The 18,605-nt window shown below is 47.6% G+C and overlaps 1 protein-coding gene across 3 annotated transcripts; it reads left to right on the top strand.

Moving 5' to 3' along the window:
• The first annotated feature begins 61 nt into the window (after positions 1-61).
• Positions 62-13,925, top strand: ASB1 (ankyrin repeat and SOCS box containing 1). 3 transcript variants are annotated; one of them, XM_083402197.1, is made up of 6 exons: positions 62-185; positions 2,986-3,127; positions 3,753-4,055; positions 11,010-11,021; positions 11,340-11,725; positions 13,649-13,925. In XM_083402197.1, exons 1-6 carry the CDS (start codon positions 101-103, stop codon positions 13,780-13,782), a joined length of 1,062 nt encoding a protein of 353 aa, XP_083258323.1. In that variant the 5' UTR covers positions 62-100; the 3' UTR covers positions 13,783-13,925. The 3 variants fall into 3 exon arrangements, with proteins under 3 accessions (XP_083258323.1, XP_083258322.1, XP_083258324.1); XM_083402196.1 differs by having other exon boundaries at positions 10,959-11,021; XM_083402198.1 differs by lacking the exon at positions 11,010-11,021.
• The last annotated feature ends 4,680 nt before the right edge of the window (positions 13,926-18,605 follow it).

Here is an 18,605-nt window from a genome sequence, read left to right as displayed (position 1 = left end):
GCCCTGGCGCGGTGGCCTCTCCGCCAATCGGGCGAGAGCGCCGGCGGCGCCGGGAGAGGCAGCCGGAGAGGCCGGCCAGGCCGCGCTCCCTGCGGGGCTGATGGCCGAGGCGAGGCCGGCGGGCGAGGCCGAGGGGAGCCCGGAAGCCCCAGGGGCTCCTCCGGGGGCCGCGCGGGGCCAGGCAGGTAACGTGCGGGGCGCCGGGGACCCGTCTTCCTTTCAGGGGGATCTGACACGCTAAAAAGAGTCAAACGCGTGTCTGTGTGTTTGTGTGTATGTGTTCATCCGTTCGTGTCAGCTGCTTCTTTCCAGTAAGTGGTGCATATTTATTCCGATATTGAATTTTCCACCCGAGTATCTCTCAGGCCCCTATCAGAGTGGACTTCGAAAACGCTGAACAAACTAAACCAAACAGGTTTCTGCTTAAATTTACCAGGATCCTCAAGAGACTTAAGCGGCTCCCTGGGCACTCGAGCACTTGAGACGCATCCGGCGCTCATCTTGCTCCTATTTACAACCTGTTACTTCTGATCCCTCCCGCTTCTGTTTTGAGGCTCAGCGAGGGAGGGATTGTTTGCGCGTGATTTTTGGCAGTTATTCACTGATCGTGGAAAATAGCCTTTCTAATTAACTAGTTAGCTTTAATCCTCACCATGATCTACTGGACGGCGTTTGATAAAAGCAGGTTGTATGCAATAAGCCAGGGCTTTCAAAAAAAGCTTGTGCTTTTTTGTTTTTTGAAGCACTCTGCTGGGGACTGTGGTCACTTTTGTGGGCTGGGACATCAAGTGACCTGTATTCTTAGCTCAGCTGCCAGATGAATGGGGGGAAAATGTTGCTCCGTGTCCCCTGCTATTGGTTTCGTTAAAATAGGGATAATGGTGGTGCCATGGGCATAGCCAGGAGGGCGGCTCCCCGCCCCAATCAATCAAAATGAATAAAAATCAATATAAATCCAAGGTTCTGTTCCCCGCTAACAAAAATCCTGGCTACGCCCATTGGTGGTGCTTTGATTTTCTACAAACACTGAATGCATATACCAGCAATACAGAAGCCCTTGCCCCTCCTCCTTGGGTTTTACCCTCATTGCAATAGTGTTCAGTGTGGTGGAAAGAAAAGATACAAATTTAATAAATTAACGAAGCACAGTTCTTTACTCTAATATTCAAAGGGTAAATTGGGAGACTTAGCAGTGTGAGTACAGAATCTGCTTCCTCACCCAAATACAGGAAGCAAGGAGTGTCGGATGAGCGTTTGTGTGTGGAAATGCTTCAAACAGGCTTTTCTGTGTATATCTGGGGCTTTGCTGAGATTAACTTTCATGAGCAAATTTAAAGCACTATACTGTCTTGAACATCTACAGATTTTGAAAAAGGCATCAGCCACTCCTCTATAACACCAGCAAACACACACACACACACACACACACACACGAGAGAGAGAGAGAGAGAGAGAGAGAACATTGTATTATTAGTAGGATATGTTACAGAATACCTTCAGAATATTTAACAGGCAAATATCTCTGAATCTTACACATGCAATTATAATTTAATTTCACCTAATCAGATCACAGTGACTTGTTTGGGGAAGAAATGTAATTGTCTGCTAATGGATTCCCAGGCCGCACAGTTGTTCTCAGTCATTCTAGCAAATGGGTTTGAAGATTGTGGCTTTTAATGCAGCAAGCAATTATTCTTAATTCATGTTTGCTTCGCTTCCTGGGATTCCCAGAAAATGTTAATAACAGATTTCATCACAGGTTCTTATACATAGTTACTAAACTAATTTTTCATGTTGTTTTCTAGATGATGTGGTGATAGATAAGTCTTTGTATTGCAGTCTGTATGAGTTTGAGGCCCCAACCTGGAGGAAAACACTCCAAACATAGGTTTACAATCACAGTGAGAGAATTAGGACTCGATCGCTGATGTCTAATTATGTTAGTTTCCCTGTTTTCCCTAGGTAGTTGCTAATATAATTCAACTGAAAATTGGTTTTGTTGAACCTGTTTATTTGTATCTTGATCTTGTAGGGAAGGAGTGCCACATGATTGTGTTCATTTACTTTTGTTCTGAAGCTCCAAGCTAGGAAACAACTCTAAACATCACAAAGCACTTTGTATGTTACAAGTATCTTTTGTCTGCATTGTGCTAGGTCACATTTCAAGGAGTCCTTGAGCAAAGGAGACTGCTCAGAATATATCTAGGGACATTTTGCCTCATGCTTATTTGGCTGGGTATAATGGAGGAGCCATATTATGAAACATGTTAGGCAACTTTACAAATCTTTGATATTTTTAAATGTGACGGTAAGTGGCTCGAACACCTGTTCGCTGCATGCAAAGCCATTTGTTTTCAGGACATATTGGATGATTGTAAACAATAATTATTCGGATGTTTGGAGACAGTAGGATAGTGCTATGTCCCACAATGGTCTCTTGTCAAATAGGTTTTGCTGATGTTTTAGCTATTTTCTTCCCAACCTATAAAACCTATAAAATAACATCTTATACTTGAGGGCAAAATAGTCCTGCCACATGACCTTCAAATATCTGGAAAAAGCAACAAGCAGTCTGTACAGGGTCTCAAAGAGGTTGAAAATATCTCAGGCCCCAGGGCTTCTCCACACTTACCTCTCCTCTGTGCTTTCCAGGCATGGTCTGTGCTTTAAAGCTCCGTGTCTTTACCACTGAATAAGAGCAAACAGCAGTTCACAGAACCTGAATTGCCATTGGTCGCACTTCAGCTTTAAAGAGTGGGTTTTTACAGAGAATGTTTTGGGGTGAAAGAAAGAGCGGTTGGTTGGATATGGAGCTTTAAAGCACAGACCTGAGCAAAAGGTAAATGTGGTTAAGGCCTCTCTTGTGGCCCTGCTTCTTTCTCATCCGCAGTGGGTTACTCCAGTGACCATAGCAGAACCTCCTGGTCAGGGCTGAACTCCTGCTGAGTTTTATGACCTAAAGCAGCAACAATCTCTCCAGCACAGGTCGCAATCTGAAGGAGTGGCTGAAGGAACAATTCTGTGACCACCCCATCGAGCACTGTGAAGACACCCGACTGCATGATGCCGCTTATGTGGGAGACTTGCAAACCATTAAAAACCTGTTGGAGGAAGAGAGCTTCCAAAGGTAACTCTCAATTTTACTGAAATGGAGCATGGATTCTCAGGTGATAAATCAAACACTTTAGCCCTGAGTACATTTTAGCCTCATGCAAATAGTCGCTGAGGAGCACTGAGGGTTCAAAGGGATGTATGAAGAGAGGGATCCCCTGCTGATCCTCCTCCTGGGCTCTGTATGTTCCAGGTTCCATCTGCACATTTATTCCATCTATCAGATCTGTACTGTCCATTTTTGTAGAGTTCAGATTATGGGTAGCCTTCCTGTATGAATTATTCAGGCGTATGTAATTCTGGGTGTATGTATCTAAGCTGGGGTTGCATATAGGTTTGGGTGTGCATGTGTGCACAAACAGTGACAGACTGTTTGTATCAAATGGATACTGGACGGGGCTGATTGGAATCGTAGTCCAAAACAACTGAAGAGTGGCAGGTTAGCAAAGGCTGCATGTGACGTGATTTTATTCCCATGCTGTCAGAAAATTGTTGTTATGGATAACATAGGACATCCAGGGAAAGAATTCTTAATTTTTGCCCCACACTTGCTGAGAACAGTGCATGCTCACAGGGGGAGGCAAGGCAAGATCCAGGCACGATCATGGATTACTTAGTTGTGCTGCTTTTGCTTTCTTCAGCCGCATCAATGAGAAATCTGTGTGGTGTTGTGGTTGGCTGCCTTGTACGCCGCTGCGGATTGCTGCCACGGCAGGACATGGAAACTGTGTGGATTTCCTGATTCAGAAAGGGGCAGAGATTGATCTTGTGGACGTGAAAGGGCAAACTGCCCTGTACGTAGCTGTTGTGAATGGGCATCTGGAATGCGCACAGATCCTTCTGCAAGCCGGAGCTGACCCCAATGGGAGCCGTCACCACCGCAGCACCCCTGTGTATCATGCTGCCCGGGTAGGCAGCACTGACATCCTGAGAGAGCTGATCAGGTAAGTACAGAGTGATTTTGCTTCATCTTTGCCCAGGAGCCAATTGCCGGTCAGCCAAATAGGGTATGTTTGCTACGGAAAGGATTCTCAGTTGCCCAATTCCAACAGGCAGCAATTGTCAGTGAAAGAAGATAGGCAGAGTTGGGGGAGGTTCCTCAGAAAATGGAAAGACTTGGGAATTCCATTTTTAGGGTAGGAGAAATTCAGAATCCTTTCAAATATCTACACTTCGTCTTTTTCTTCTTTGCAAAATTTAATATGTTACCATTCTGACAAAAACATGCTCAAGACGGCACACTTTTATTCTTCCCTTCCTGACCATTCTGAGAATAAGAACATATATGAGTTATTCACACAGCAGCTGCAATGTCCCATGCTGATGGCTGACATGTGGAACAGGGATTGCAGGTCAAAGACCTTCATGTCCCCTCTTGAAGGTCTGGCTTTCTATCTTCTGTCTTGTCAAACATTTAAAGTCCCATTTTGACCCCACCTCTCCACCCTCAAGGCAACTGGTAGTGAACAAGTCATAAAAACATAAAAAATGGTTAAAAATATGTCTCACCACTACAATGAAATTGTAGCCAGCAGAATTCAAAGAGAGAAGCAACAAAGCCAGAAACAATCCCTGGTATGAGAACCAGACAGATTACAGCCTTCACCAATAACACATTGCCTTAACCTGGGGTCTGAAGGCAGATAAAGAGTTGGCATTCTAGGGCAAATACGTCCGGAGCCAAACAAACAAACAAATAACCCCTGGGATTGCCACCAGGATTGTGTACTCAAGAGCCACTCACACCACCAGTCCCAAGTCTCTAATAGGTGTGCCTTCCAATAAACTTGTTGAAGGGTGGGAGATAAATGCCTACAATAGATAAGATAGATACACATTCTTAAACACCCATTAATTAAACACCACTTTACTTAGTTAGGTGTACACATAAAATTTTCTGTATACAGATCTGAAAAGCTGATGTTTGAAGTGTCATGTCGCAGTGGAGGCAGCTGAGCCATTCAGTTCTGTGAGCCAAACCACATGTGATGGTGGCAGACCCACATGTCAGAACCACATCCAAGGTTTCTTGCATCTCCATGATCTATGGATCAACAGCCCCTTTGGTGTAAGGTGATGGTGTGCAGATTTATACTTCTGCTGCAAGGACTCTTGGCCAGCAATATTAAATGTAGACTTTGGAAAGCTTTCAAGTTTAAAATTAACTGACCCTGGCCAATATCTTCTCATTAAATAATTTCTCTATCATGATGACTATGCTAATACCAGATTGTCAAGTTGAAATACAGCTATTAATCAGTTTAAATTGCTTTGTGGAACGCTTAAAATATCAGTTATGCCACTCATACTACAGAAAATGCACTCGTCCAGTAAAATACTACAGATACATACATATGCCCAGCTGCTAAAGCAAGCAAACAAAATTCCACATCCAGTCTAGCTTGACCCTAAAAATTATGACCTAAGCAAATTTACTTTTGGGGGGGAAGGGACTGTCCTATGTTAGAACATCTCTCCAACATTTCTGACCTGGGAACATGATAAACCATCCATCTGACACATGCCCTAGTTTAGCAATGCATGCAGCTACACTGAAAGTACACCTGTGTTCCCATTTTCAATTCACAGTGTATGTGGTTTATCTGAGATGGCTTTTCATGTGTCTGTGTGGGAAAAGAAATATTAGAAGGTCTGAGAAGTGAATACATTTAATATTGCTTCTGCTTCCCATCCCTCAACTAGACTGCAATACAACTTTCCAGGTGCACGTCGGATTCATCTCCTGACAGCCATTCAGAAGCAGGGACACCATTTTTTATTTGGGGTGGTGAGAAAGAAGGTTGACAGCAAGATTCAGGAGGCCATTCTTGGATATTTTCAAAATTAAATTGCAAAACAAAAACAGTTGGAGCTGAAAAACCAGGATGAGCAGAAAGCAAATAGCCACTACCACTGTTTTGCAATTACTTGGGCAAGTGTTGCTCAAACTGATAAGCTCTACAGCAGTTCTTATCCTTTCAAACACTCTTGCAGAATCAGAAAACATCTTACAAATTTAGTTTCACTTGTCAGCCTTTTCATGGGCAACACTCTGGCATGAGAGGCCACGGATGCTTTAGCTAAGATTCCAGCGTTGCATGGGGTTGGACTTGGTGACTGGGGTCCCTTCCAACTCCATGGTTCTAGGATTCTATCAGGTAGAACTGCCTTTTCATGAGTAGGAGGCTCTTTCCTCATCATGTGAAAGGGTTCTGGAGAATTCCCTCTCCTGAAAGGCCAAATCAGAAAACAAAAACTGTAAGCAGACCATGTGCCACCCCATGATTTTATGTAGCCTGACTAGTCTCTGAGCCTGCAGATAGTGCTGACTGACTTCACAGGGAATTGTCTGTGTTCTTCAAAGTGGTATTTTCCAGCACCGCAATGAGTAGTAAGTTCTACATACAGACATAACCAGGACTTTCCCCCACAAACCTGGCACAGAATAATATCACCCTTTCCTTATTAACCAGGGAGTGGAGGTAGAATGGAAATATATAATTAGGAAAGCAGAACCTCATGCTTAGACTGTTTGGATGGGAAGGTAAAGTTATTCCTAAGTCATATAATTACTCCGTAGGGACATTTGGAGACTCTGCTTAGAGTGGAATCCCTTCCTGGTTACAGCAGAGCCAAACACAACTGCTCTGCTTCTGGTGACTTTTGCCTTGGCAAGCGCAACTAGTCTGCAGGATTTACATTGCAAACAAACATGTTGCTCTCAGTGAGAGCTTTGAAATCCTGCTCAACTCTTTGAGATCTGTCTAGCAATAAACAGAAAACGAATACTTGGCCATTTATTTGACGAGCTGCCATTTCCCATTTTTGCTGCTGCTGCTGTCCATGCTTTTCTACTCTGCCAGCTGTTATTATCCCAAAAGGTTGGTTTCCTGAAGGTGTGTGCATCTTTGTGTCTGTCAATAGTGAGGAGATCTCTAGAAGGCAACAAGTTCGGCAATGCTGTTGGTGTTTGTGTGAGTTGACAGCACTGGAACAGTCACATTAAAGGGCCAAAGAGGCAGGACAAGTGGTAAGCAACCAAAAATGGGGCTACCCCAGTGGCACCCCCAATTCCCCCCCCTCTCTCCCCCTTGAGTTGGTATGGGATAGAGGAGGAAGATCAGCACAGTAATACTACTACTTCATATTAATAGAGTACTTCTAATATTCAAAGTACTTAATATGCATGATCTAAAACAGTCCTCTAGTGTTGTTGTTATTATTTGCATATAGCAGGTAGGGGGACTGAAGGCAAAAGGCAGAGGCTTACCTAAAACCGTCTTGTGAGTTCATGGCTGTAGTAAGAATTGCACCAGCCGTCTCACAGCCCAGGCTCTTAGCCATTGCTCACTTCTAGTTAGGGAAGACGTGTGAGTCCAGCCCAGAGAATCTAGCCAAGGCCTCTTGCAGCTCCCTCTGCTGAAAGCTGAGCTGCTCATGTGCTTTGCCTTTTTATTGACTTAGCAATGACTCCCTTGTGGGAATTCTATGGTTGTGGTCAATATTCAGATATCAGAAGGTAAAGTTAGTGTGTACATTGCAGCCACCAATTTTCCATTTCAAAACAGCATCAGCTTGACCACTGCACTCGTTTCCAACAAGGCCAGGAAAGGTGTAATATGCCTTTTAACACAGCCTCTTTCCTGAATACTGAGACACTGCATGACTCTGTGAATTTGTCTTAGGTTGGCCCCTGGCCCACCTATTTTGGGGAGTGGGGAGGAATAATAATAATGATTTTATTATTTATATCCCACCCATCTGACTGGGTTGCCCAGGAAGGATTCAAAATACAGTGGTACCTCAGGTTACAGACGCATCAGGTTACAGACACTTCAGGTTACAGACACCGCTAACCCAGAAATAGTACCCTGGGTTAAGAACTTTGCTTCAGGATGAGAACAGAAATCGTGCAGCGGCAGCGGGAGGCCCCATTAGCTAAAGTGGTGCTTTAGGTTAAGAAGAGTTTCAGGTTAAGAATGGACCTCTGGAACGAATTAAGTTCTTAATGTGAGGTACCACTGTACATTACAGGGCAGAATCTCAAACCTCATGATCTTATCAGTAATAAATGCTGGAGGATTTTGTCAACACTTAACCTAAATTCTTCCGAAATCTCCCTTAAGTTATGGATATGGCATACTGTGGCCTGCACTGAGGGGGGTGATCCATGCATGGGGAGAACTGTACTTAATTGAGGCAGGAGATCGGCTGGAATACCTTTCGTAACTTTTGGTTCTGTGCTTCTGCAGTCCTGTTGGACTGGCTCTTTTAAGGAATCTGTGTCCCCCCATCCCTCTCCTCTATTGGGCCACATTTTAGACAACCTCAATCTTATGCTTCGCAAAAGAGTCAGGATAGCATATGTGATTCTTCATTTTAGTTGGGGAGAGCTCAGTCTGGGCTTTCCCCCAGTTTTCCCACAGAGGGCGGCACAATTCTTTCGCACCAGCACATCTCTGGAGTCTTGGCTTTCATAGTTTACATTCTGAATATTGCTAAACACTCTCTGTTTCCATCTTGCCCTGTGAAAGCTATCCTAGCAACTAGCAAGCTGGCTACTTGGCAGATATATATTCTTGTCTGCAACCACATGCGGTGAAAAGCAGATTTAATTGGCACTACCTTTAGAGAGGGATTTAACAAAGCCTCTTTGCCTCACCCTGATGCTCATGCGAATTTGTAGCTTCTGAAACTGAAGAGGGAGAGACAGGAATCGTCAGTGCAGTGAGAGGCAAAGAGGGCAAGGTGGCCAGACGGCTAAAGAAAAACCCAGCCTGAACCTGACAGCACAGGGAGCCAGTGTAGCAACCGAGAGCAAATTTGATGATGCAGTTATAGTCAGAGAATTGTAGAATTGTAGAGTAGGAAGGGACTCCAAGGGTCATCTAGTCCACCCCCTGCAATGCAGGATTCTCAGCTAAAGCATCCATGACAGATGACCATCCAACCTCTGCTTAAAAATCTCCAAGGAAGGAGAGTCCACCACCTCCGTTCCACTGCCAAACAGCTCTTACTGTCTGAAAGTTCTTCCTGATGTTTCAGTAACTTGAATCCACTGGTTCAGTTCCTACTCTCCTGTGCAGAAGAAAACCAGCTTGCTCATCCTCCATGTGACAGACCTTGAGATATTTGAAGATGGCTATCATATCTCCTCAGTCTCCTTTTTTGCAGGCTAGACATGCCCAGCTCCTTCAACAGTTCCTCATCAGACTTGGTTGGCAGAGCCTTGAGCACCCTGATCACCCTCCTCTGTACATGTTCCAGTTGGTCAATATTTTCCTTAAATTGGGGAACCAGAACTGGATACAGCATTCCAGGTGTGTTCTGACCAAGGCAGAGTAAAATAAGACCATTACTTCCCTTGATCAGGATCTATGCTATTGTTGATGTAACCTAAAATAACATTAGTGGGGTGGGGGTTTTTTTTGTTTTTTTGTTTGCTGCTGCATCACACTAACTCATGTTAAACTTGTGTTCTGCTAAGACCTCCTTTTCACATGTACTACTGACTGGGTGTCCCCCATCGTATATTGGTACAGCTGGTTCTAAGTGTAGAACTTGTTGTTTGTCCCTATTGAAATTCATTTTTTTAGCTTGGGCCCAGTTATCCAATCTGTTAAGGTCACTTTGAATTCTGATTCTGTCTTCTGTGGCATTAGCTACCCCTCCCAGTTTGGTGTCATCTGCAAATTTGATGAACACCCCCACAATCCCTTCATCCAAGTTGTTTATAAAGACGTTGAACAACAACAGGCCCAGAACAGAACCCTGCGGCACCCCACTTGTCACATTTTCCCAGGATGATGAGGAACCTTTAAGGAACACTCCTTGGGATCAGTCAGTCAACCAGTTACAAATTCACCTAACAGTTACCTTATTCAACCCACATTTTACCAGCTTCTTCACAAGAATATCACGAAGAACTTTGTCAAAAGCCTTACTGAAATCAAGACACACTATGTCCACAGCATTCCCCTGACCCACCAAGCTTCTAACTCTATTGTTAAAAAAAAGAGATTTGTCTGGCATAACTTATTTTTGAGAAACCCATGCTGGGTCTTTGTAATCACAGCCTGCATTTCTGAGTGCTAACATACTAAATGTTTAATTATGCTTTTTAGGACCTTTCCAGGTATCGATGTCAAGCTGACTGGTTGGTAGCTACCTGGATCTTCTCTCTCCCTGCCCCCCTTTTGAAGATGGGGACAGCCTGTGCCCACCTGCAGTCTGTAGGGACCTCACCTGTTCTCCAAGAATTCTCAAAGATTATAGACAGAAGCTCTGAGATTACATCCTCAAACTCCTTTAGTACCCTTCAGTGAAGCTCCTCAGGCCCTGGAGATTTAAGTTCATTTAAAGTACCTAGGGGTTCCCTTTCCTATCTTGGGCTGCATCTCCCTCCTTACATCATTTATTCTGTTATCACCAGGTTGGGCATCACTTTCCTTTTGGGTGAAGACAGAGACAAAGTGGGCCTTCACTCTGCCACCCAGAAGCATTTCTCCGTCTTCTCCATGCAGAGGACCTGCCACTTGCTTGACTCTCATCTTACTTCAGACATAGCCAAAGAAACCTTTTATTATTATTTTTCACCCCTCTTTCAAGCCTGAGCTCATTTTGAGCTTTGACCCACCTGACCTTCCCTGGGCAGCTGTGCTACTTGTGTATACTCCTCCTTTGTCATTTCCCCTTTCTTCCATTTCTTCTCCAAGCTCCTTATGCAGCCACACCAGTTTCTTTAGTGCCTCATGCTTTTCTTTCTTGTTGGAATTGTCTTTATCTGTTGTCTGAGGATTTCACCTATTATGTATTTATTGCATTTATATCCTACCTTTTTCTCCAAGGAGCTCAAGGTGGTGTTCTTGGTTTTCCTCCTCCTCCTTTAATCCCCACAGCAACCCAGTGAGGCAGGTGAAGCTGAACCAGTAAGCTTCATATCCAAGTGGGGATTTGAACCTTGACTCCCCAGGACCAAGGCTGACACTGAAAACACTGCACCCCACTGGCTCTCACCTAACGCTAGAGGTACATAATCTGGTGGAGGACGACCACCTCCTGCTCGACTTCACAAGGTTTTATTCCTATCCCGCTTGGTCCAAGGCACATAAAGTCCAACAGGGCAGGATTTTGCAGCTTGCCTAGCAACCATCTCACCGCCACAAAAGAGCTTCATGAAAGCAGGGTTGCCATAGTCTTTCCAAATGAATTTCATTTTCTTTCCTCAGGTATGGCGCTGATGTGGATGTCAATCACCATTTGATCTCGGGGACCCCCAGCCCATCTTCCCGGCCGCTTACCTCCCTGGTGGTCTGCCCGCTGTACATTAGCGCAGCCTATCACAACCTGCCGTGCTTCCGGCTGATTCTGCAAGCGGGAGCCAACCCAGATTTTAACTCCTGTGGCCCCGTCAACATCCAGGGCTTCTCCAGGGGCTCTGCGGTGTGTGTCATGGATGCAGTCTTGAGACATGGGTGTGATGTGGCTTTTGTCAACCTCTTGATTGACTTCGGTGCCAACTTGAATCTGGTGAAATGGGAGACTCTGGGAGAAGGAGCTACAGGAAGGATCAAAGTGAACCCAGAAGCCTTGCAGGTGTTCAAAGAAGCCAGGAGTGAGTGGAAAAAGTTATTTTGGCATTCATATTCTATCCCTGCAAAAGGAGTGCGTAGTGAACTGAAAGTACCTCTATTAGGGTTGTCAGCTGGTTTAAATTTTCATTGGGGATTTTTTTAACTGATGAAAATGTTTTTAATACATAACATGGAAATTTAGTAGTATCTGAATATGATTTTCATTTAAATAATTATAGTAATTTATATAGAATTTTCCATATGAATTTCAAAAGCAGCACACAAACAAAAAGCTAATAAAACACCCATAAAATAAAATAATTTAACTAAAACTGTAAAAACAAAGAAGAAACAGAGCTACAATCCACATTAGAGCCAGAACAATTAATGAATTCCTTTTCAAAGGCCAACTGAGACAGAAATCTTTTTGCCTATTTTGAGTAAGTTAGCAGGGAGGAATCTTGTTGTGACCTACAGTACTGGGGTCCCTACAAGGAAGCCCTACTCCTTGTAAACAAGGTTTTAGAGGTTTTGCTATGGTCAATTGGTGTATAAAGTTTGTTTACTGTAAACAAAGAAATAAATCTAGGCTCCTCATAAGATGGAATTCAGAGGAGGAGCTCATCAGTGCTGCAGAGGTGGGTGTGGCAGGGACAGTGCTATTTTTCTATTAAAAGAAGTGCCAGAACTCACCGTGAACACCTCCCTCACTCTCTTAGAATGGCCATGGCACCCACCTGAGAGGGGCCAGAACTGAGTTCTGGTGAGTTCCGGCTGAAAAAAAGCTCTGCGCATGGAAGTCATGCAGGAGGCGATGTTCCCTGAGATAATAAGGATTAAATAGTCATCATAAATCATCTATTTATACCCTGCTCTTCTACTAAAAGTAGAAGAGTGCAGAATACTACATAATAATAAAACCATATGATATTAAATTTGATAGGCAGTACAGATACAACCACAATAAAACCTGTTTTAGCCTTACAAGTAAGAACCAGCCCTTTGAGTTGGGCCTGGGAACAGACAGCTTTCCGTGTCATGTGGCCAGCAGGACTAAACCGCTTCTGGTGCAATGGGACACCGTGACGTAAACCAGAGTGCACGGAAACACTGTTTACCTTCCCGCCACAGCGATACCTATTTATCTACTTGCACTGGTGTGCTTTTGAACTGCTAGGTTGGCAGGAGCTGGGACAAAGCAACAGGAGCTCACCCCATTGTGTGGATTCAAACTGCCAACCTTCTGATCGGCAAGCCCAAGAGGCTCGGTGGTTTAGACCACAGCGCTACCTGCTCCCTTAGGGTGCCTGCCTAATGTCAGTGGGTTCAGCTGTAGGTACTGCTGCACTGAATGATCAATTCCTTGCAAGTCCAGAACAAACCTTATGAAGTATGTGTAAAAGTGCCAGTTCTTCAGATCAAAGCAGTTGTGTGGGCACATACAAAGTTAGGCAATCCTTCAAGTAAACTTGAACTGAAGCTACTGAGGACTTTTTATATACTAACAGTACCACCTTGAATATGGCCTGGTAACAAATCAGCAACTAGTGCAGATTTGTGAGCAGCAGTGATATCCAACCAGCTCCTTCCTGCAGAGTCGCTGCTTAGTTCTTACTCTCCCTGCTTATGGTTTTTCCACACTTCCACTTGTTTCGTGCCTAGAAAGCAGGGGACTGAGCATTTCCGGGAAAGCCCACTCTTTAGTGCTGAATCGGAGCAAACACCAATTTGCAGAAAGCCCAATTGACATTCTCTCCAGTTCAGCACTGCAGAGTGGGTTTTCCCTGGGTGAAAGCGGTGAGCCCTAAGTTCTGCTTAGAGCTGGGTGCACCTCTCACTTCTGCATGCAGCCTAAAGGTATTAACTAGGCATAGGTGTTTGTGGGACTAGGAGTTGTGGGTCTGCTGTGGTATTCAGTTGTTTCTTTTTTTCTCCTTGTCTCTTTCTCGTGTGTCGCATCACAGGCTGCCCTAGGAGTCTGATGTCTTTGTGCCGCGTGGCAGTACGAAGGACACTCGGGAAACGTCGTCTGCACCTGATCCATGCTCTTCCAGTGCCAGACCAAATCATAAATTTTTTACTCCATAAACAGCAGTGAGGTCTCCTTGGAAGTTTTGGAGGACAATTTCCTTTCCTTCATTGTTTCCCCACCCTCACCCCTTTTGCTTTTTTAAGAGTGAGCAATTGAAAACAGGAAGAATTGTTTGTGTTTGTTTAATGCTATAAAATTATTTTCATGATTGTCAGAGCTGGCTCCGGGTCCCAGCTCACCAAGGACCAACGCTAGCCGGTAGTACAGTATCAAAGTCTTTATTGAAGAATAGTCTCCATTTACAAATCTCAGCGTCCCAGCTCTACGTCTGAGCTTTAGACCGGCGAAGCTCTATCTGGATCTCCGCCCCCTGTGCACCAGCTTAAAACTCTAATCTTACTCCACCTCCTCCTTCTCTCTCTCTTCCTCTGGGTCTTACTACCCCCCGGGGTCTCTTCCCTCCTGGACTCTTCTGACGCAGAGCTGGACCCCTCTGACTCCTCCCCCTCTCTTCGGCGTGCTTTAGGACCTGGCTCCCTACCCGGGCTGCCCACCTTGCCGCCCTCCTGTACATTTGAACTTGGCGCGCGCGCGCGTTTAACTTTCCTGATGACCGTTTCCTCGCTCCCTGACGAGGGTGTGGCCACTCCTGCTTCACGCTCTCCCTCTGCCTGCGCGCTCCCTGATCCCGATGCCTTGGACTCCTCCCCCCTACTGCACTCTGGGGGGGAAGCTGGTCCGGATTTCCAGCTGTTACTCTCTGAGTCCCCTCTGGCCCCTTCTTCCCGAGGTGTCCCCCTTGCCCTGACCATGGGGGCCCCTTTCTGTGAATCCTCCGAGTCACTGGAGAGACTCAGAGACCTCGGACTACTGTCGCCGCTGACATTTCCTTCCGACTCCTCCCCCTCGCTCTCCGTTTCTTCCCTCTCCTGTGACTCTGCTCCTGAACCCCTGACATCCATCCCCCCCTCGAAGCCCCCCCTTCCCCCCTCCCCTTCCTCCGGCGGGGGTGCTGGGTGCTCCGTCGTTGTGGGGGTGAATGGTGGATACAGTTCGTCCCCCGTGGCGTGCATCCAGTTAGAGAAATCCGGCTCGTCCTCCATGTCTTCGCCGACCTCGTTCTCCTCTGCTTCCATCTCCGTGCCGCCATGCTCGAACCCAACGTCCTCCCCCATCACGTCCATGTCCCTCTCACCCTCGTTCCCCTCTGGGTCCGTTCCCTGCCAAGGGCCCCTCAGCCACCTCTCCTCTCCTCGATTGTCCCACCAAAACGAGCGGTCTGAGGCAAACCCCGAGGGCGAGCCCTCCGGTGAACGTGTGTCTAATGGTGGTTCTTCGTCCGATGTGAATCCCTGGAACGTGCTGGTAGAAAGCGTGGGTGTGAAAAGCCAGTCGTCGAAATACTCGGCTGGCATGGGCCTGTGTGGGAACAAGGCATGAAACTCCTCTTTGAGGAGAGGCTCGTCCAGGGCATAGTCCGGCACCCAACTGTTGGCGCTGGCCGGGGTACCTTCCCTTGCGAGAAAATATTCTACTCCCTCCTCCCCCCATCTCGAGTCCAAAATCTCTGTGACCTGGTTGATGGGTTCTCTTCTTGGCGACTCCCTCCTTGGGGGGGCCTCCCTATACGGGTCTGGTGCCGTGCCCTGCGCCTGAAATCGGTGAGGTGCTTTGTAGGGCGTGAGCACCGACCTATGGAATACTGGGTGCATTCTGGATCCTTCCGGAAGTGTCAACCGGAAGGCCACCGGATTGATCTGTGCTTCAACTCGGTAAGGTCCTAGTTGCTTATGTCCGAGTTTCTTCTTAGCTAAAGATCTGGTCGGCACTGCGTGGGCCGCTAACCACACCCAGTCTCCCACCTGTATGTCTTCACCAACCCTCCTGTGCTTGTCAGCCTGCAGTTTGTATGCGTGCTTTGCAAGCTCTAATTGCCTCCTAAGCTGATCGTGGACTTCCTGCAATTCCGCCGCCAAGACTTCCGCTGCCTGTGGCTCCCCCTCCCCCAGTTTCTCTAATCCCGGGAAGGTTCTGGGATGCCTCCCGTTGTTGGCGAAGAACGGCGTCACCCCTGTGGACACGTGCTTCGTGTTGTTGTAAGCGAACTCAGCGAGCGGCAGGTAGTCCACCCATGTCGTCGGCTGTTGATTTGCATAGCATCTCAGGTACTGCTGCATGATGGCGTTGACGCGCTCCGCTTGTCCGTTGGTCTGCGGGTGTCTCGCCGACGCTAGGTTGATCTTGACGTTCAGGAAACCCATCAGCTTCTGCCAGAAGCTCGAAATGAACTGGCGCCCCCTGTCGGACAAGATAGACCGTGGCAGTCCGTGCACCCTGAAGACGTGGTCTATGAACAGTTTGGCGGTCTGTTCTGCCGTGGCCACCTTCGCGCACGGAATGAAGTGGGCCATTTTAGTGAACATGTCCACCACCACTAGCACTGCCGTTTTACCCCTCGAGCTGGGTAAATCCGTGACAAAGTCCAGTGCCACCCTCTCCCACGGTTCGCTCGGGGTCTGCAGCGGTTCGAGCAGTCCTGCCGGAGGTTTGTGCACTGACTTGGCCCTTTGGCAAGTGTCGCACCTCGAGACGTACTCCGCGACTTCCCCCCTCATCTTGGGCCACCAGAAATCTCTGGCAACGAGTTCCGCCGTCTTCTCCTTGCCGAAGTGCCCGGCGGTTGGCGCGTCGTGCAACTGCTGCAGTACTTTCGCGCGGAGCTCATCTCCCGGTACATAGAGTGCTCCTCTGCGGATGAGCAATCCGTCCCTTATTTGGAACTCGTCGTTTTTCACCGTGCCCTTGCGCACCTCCTCCATCTTGGCTAGAGCGAAGGAGTCCTCCTGCAGTGCTCGACGGACCGCTTCCAGGTCCACGGTTGCGGAAGCGCACGCCCACGCTTTCTGGGCGAAAATGTGCTTGGCCGCTGCTGGCGCCGCTTCTTCGAGGTATTGCGGCTTTCTGGACAGTGCATCTGCCATGATGTTGTTGTCGCCTGGGATGTATTCTATCCTGAAGTCGAAATCCGCAAAGAACTCCGCCCATCTGATGTGCCGCTGGTTCAGGAACCTTGCCGTGCGCCAGTACTCCAAGTTCTTATGATCCGTGCGAACCTGCACAGTGTGTTTGGCCCCGATGAGGAAGTGCCGCCACGCCTTGAATGCTGCATGAATGGCCAGCAACTCCCTGTCCCAGATGGTGTAGTTCTGCTCTGACTTGCTGAGCTTCCTAGAGTAGAAGGCACACGGTCTCCAGTCCCCATGCGGGTCCTCCTGCAACAGTACGGCGCCCACGGCTCTGTCTGAGGCGTCCGTCTCAACCCTCAGCGGTTTGCTGGGATTCACATGCAGTAGCTGCCCTTCGGACGAGAAGAGACGCTTGAGGTTCTGGAAGGACTGCTCCGCTTGCTCCGTCCAGATGAACTTCTTCTTCTTGGAGCTGAGCGTGTCGGTAATGGCCGCTGTCTGCATCGCGAACCCCTTGATGAATTTGCGGTAAAAGTTGGCGAACCCCACAAACCGCTGGACCTCCTTCCGAGTGCGCGGGCTCTTCCAATCCAACACCGCGCGAACCTTGGCGCTGTCCATGGCGAGCCCCTTGTCCGACAGCTTGTAGCCCAGGAAATCCACCTCCTTCCTGTCGAACTGGCACTTCTCCAGCTTTGCGTACAGCCGATGCTCCTGCAGTCGCTGCAGAACCTCCTTGACGTCCCCCTCGTGGGTCTCCTCAGATTCTGAGAATATCAGGATGTCGTCCAAGAAGCAGACGCATTTCTTGTAGAGAAGACCCGCCAGGACGTGATGCATGAACGCTTGAAAACAGTGGGCGCCATTTTGTAAACCGAAGGGCATAACTCTATATTCATATGTGCCCAGGGGCGTGAACATGGCAGTCTTCCACTCGTCCCCCTCCCGTATGCGGATCAGGTTGTACGCCCCTCTCAGATCCAACTTTGTAAAAACGCGTCCTTTCCTCACCGTTGCAAGCAGGTCATCTATTTTGGGCATTGGAAAGGCTGTGGGCTTGGTCTTTGAATTTAAGAGCCTGAAATCCACTACAAGTCTTTTTTGGGGCGTGTCCTTTTTCTTCACAAAGAATACAGGACTGCCCCCCGCTGCTTTCGACTCCCGGATGAAACCGCGCTTTAAGTTGAGGTCTATGAACTCCTTGAGCTCCTGCAGCTCGTCTTCAGACATGGAATACAGTTTCCCGGCTGGCAGCGTCGCCCCTGGCAGGAGGTCAATCTGGCAGTCATAGGGCCTGTGGGGAGGCAGCTTGTCTGCTTCCTTCTCGCAGAAAACCTCCAAAAACGCTGCGTACTTGCGTGGCACTGCTTGCAGCGTGCTCAATTGTAGCTGCGTGTCTTCCCCTCCTTCTTCTTGGCTACGAAGAATGCAATGTTCCGCGCAATAGGAGGAACCGAAGGTCAATTGGCGTTGGTACCACGCCAATGCTGGACTGTGCCTGTGCAGCCAACTCATGCCCAAGACTACCGGCGTGCCTGACAGTTTGGTGACGTTGAAGCTGATGACCTCTTGGTGATTTCCAATCCGCATCACCATTGGTTGCGTTTGTTGCACCACTTGCCCCCCTAGCAAGTCCCTGCCATCCACTGTGACAACCTTCAGGGGCAGTGTGGCTGGCAGCAGTGGTATATTGTGCTGCTGAATAAAATCCAGTCCTATAAAGTCGGCGTTGCTGCCGGAGTCAATGGTGATCGGCACTTCCAGAGTGCTTCCGTTGGGCAGTTGGAGAGACGCTGTAAGCTGCACCACTGGTTTGGGTGGGAGGGGGTCTGTGGGCTGCAAAATCCCTGGGGATTGTTTCATTGATTTGTCTGGCTGGACCCCAGTACCTCTTCCTCCAGCCAGACTCTGTCGTTTCCCTGC

Source organism: Podarcis tiliguerta (assembly GCF_965153285.1).
Source record: "Podarcis tiliguerta genome assembly, chromosome: 1".
NCBI lineage: Eukaryota > Metazoa > Chordata > Lepidosauria > Squamata > Lacertidae > Podarcis > Podarcis tiliguerta.
The sequence above is the reverse complement of the archived record's forward strand: the minus strand, read 5'-3'. Positions and strand labels throughout refer to the sequence as shown.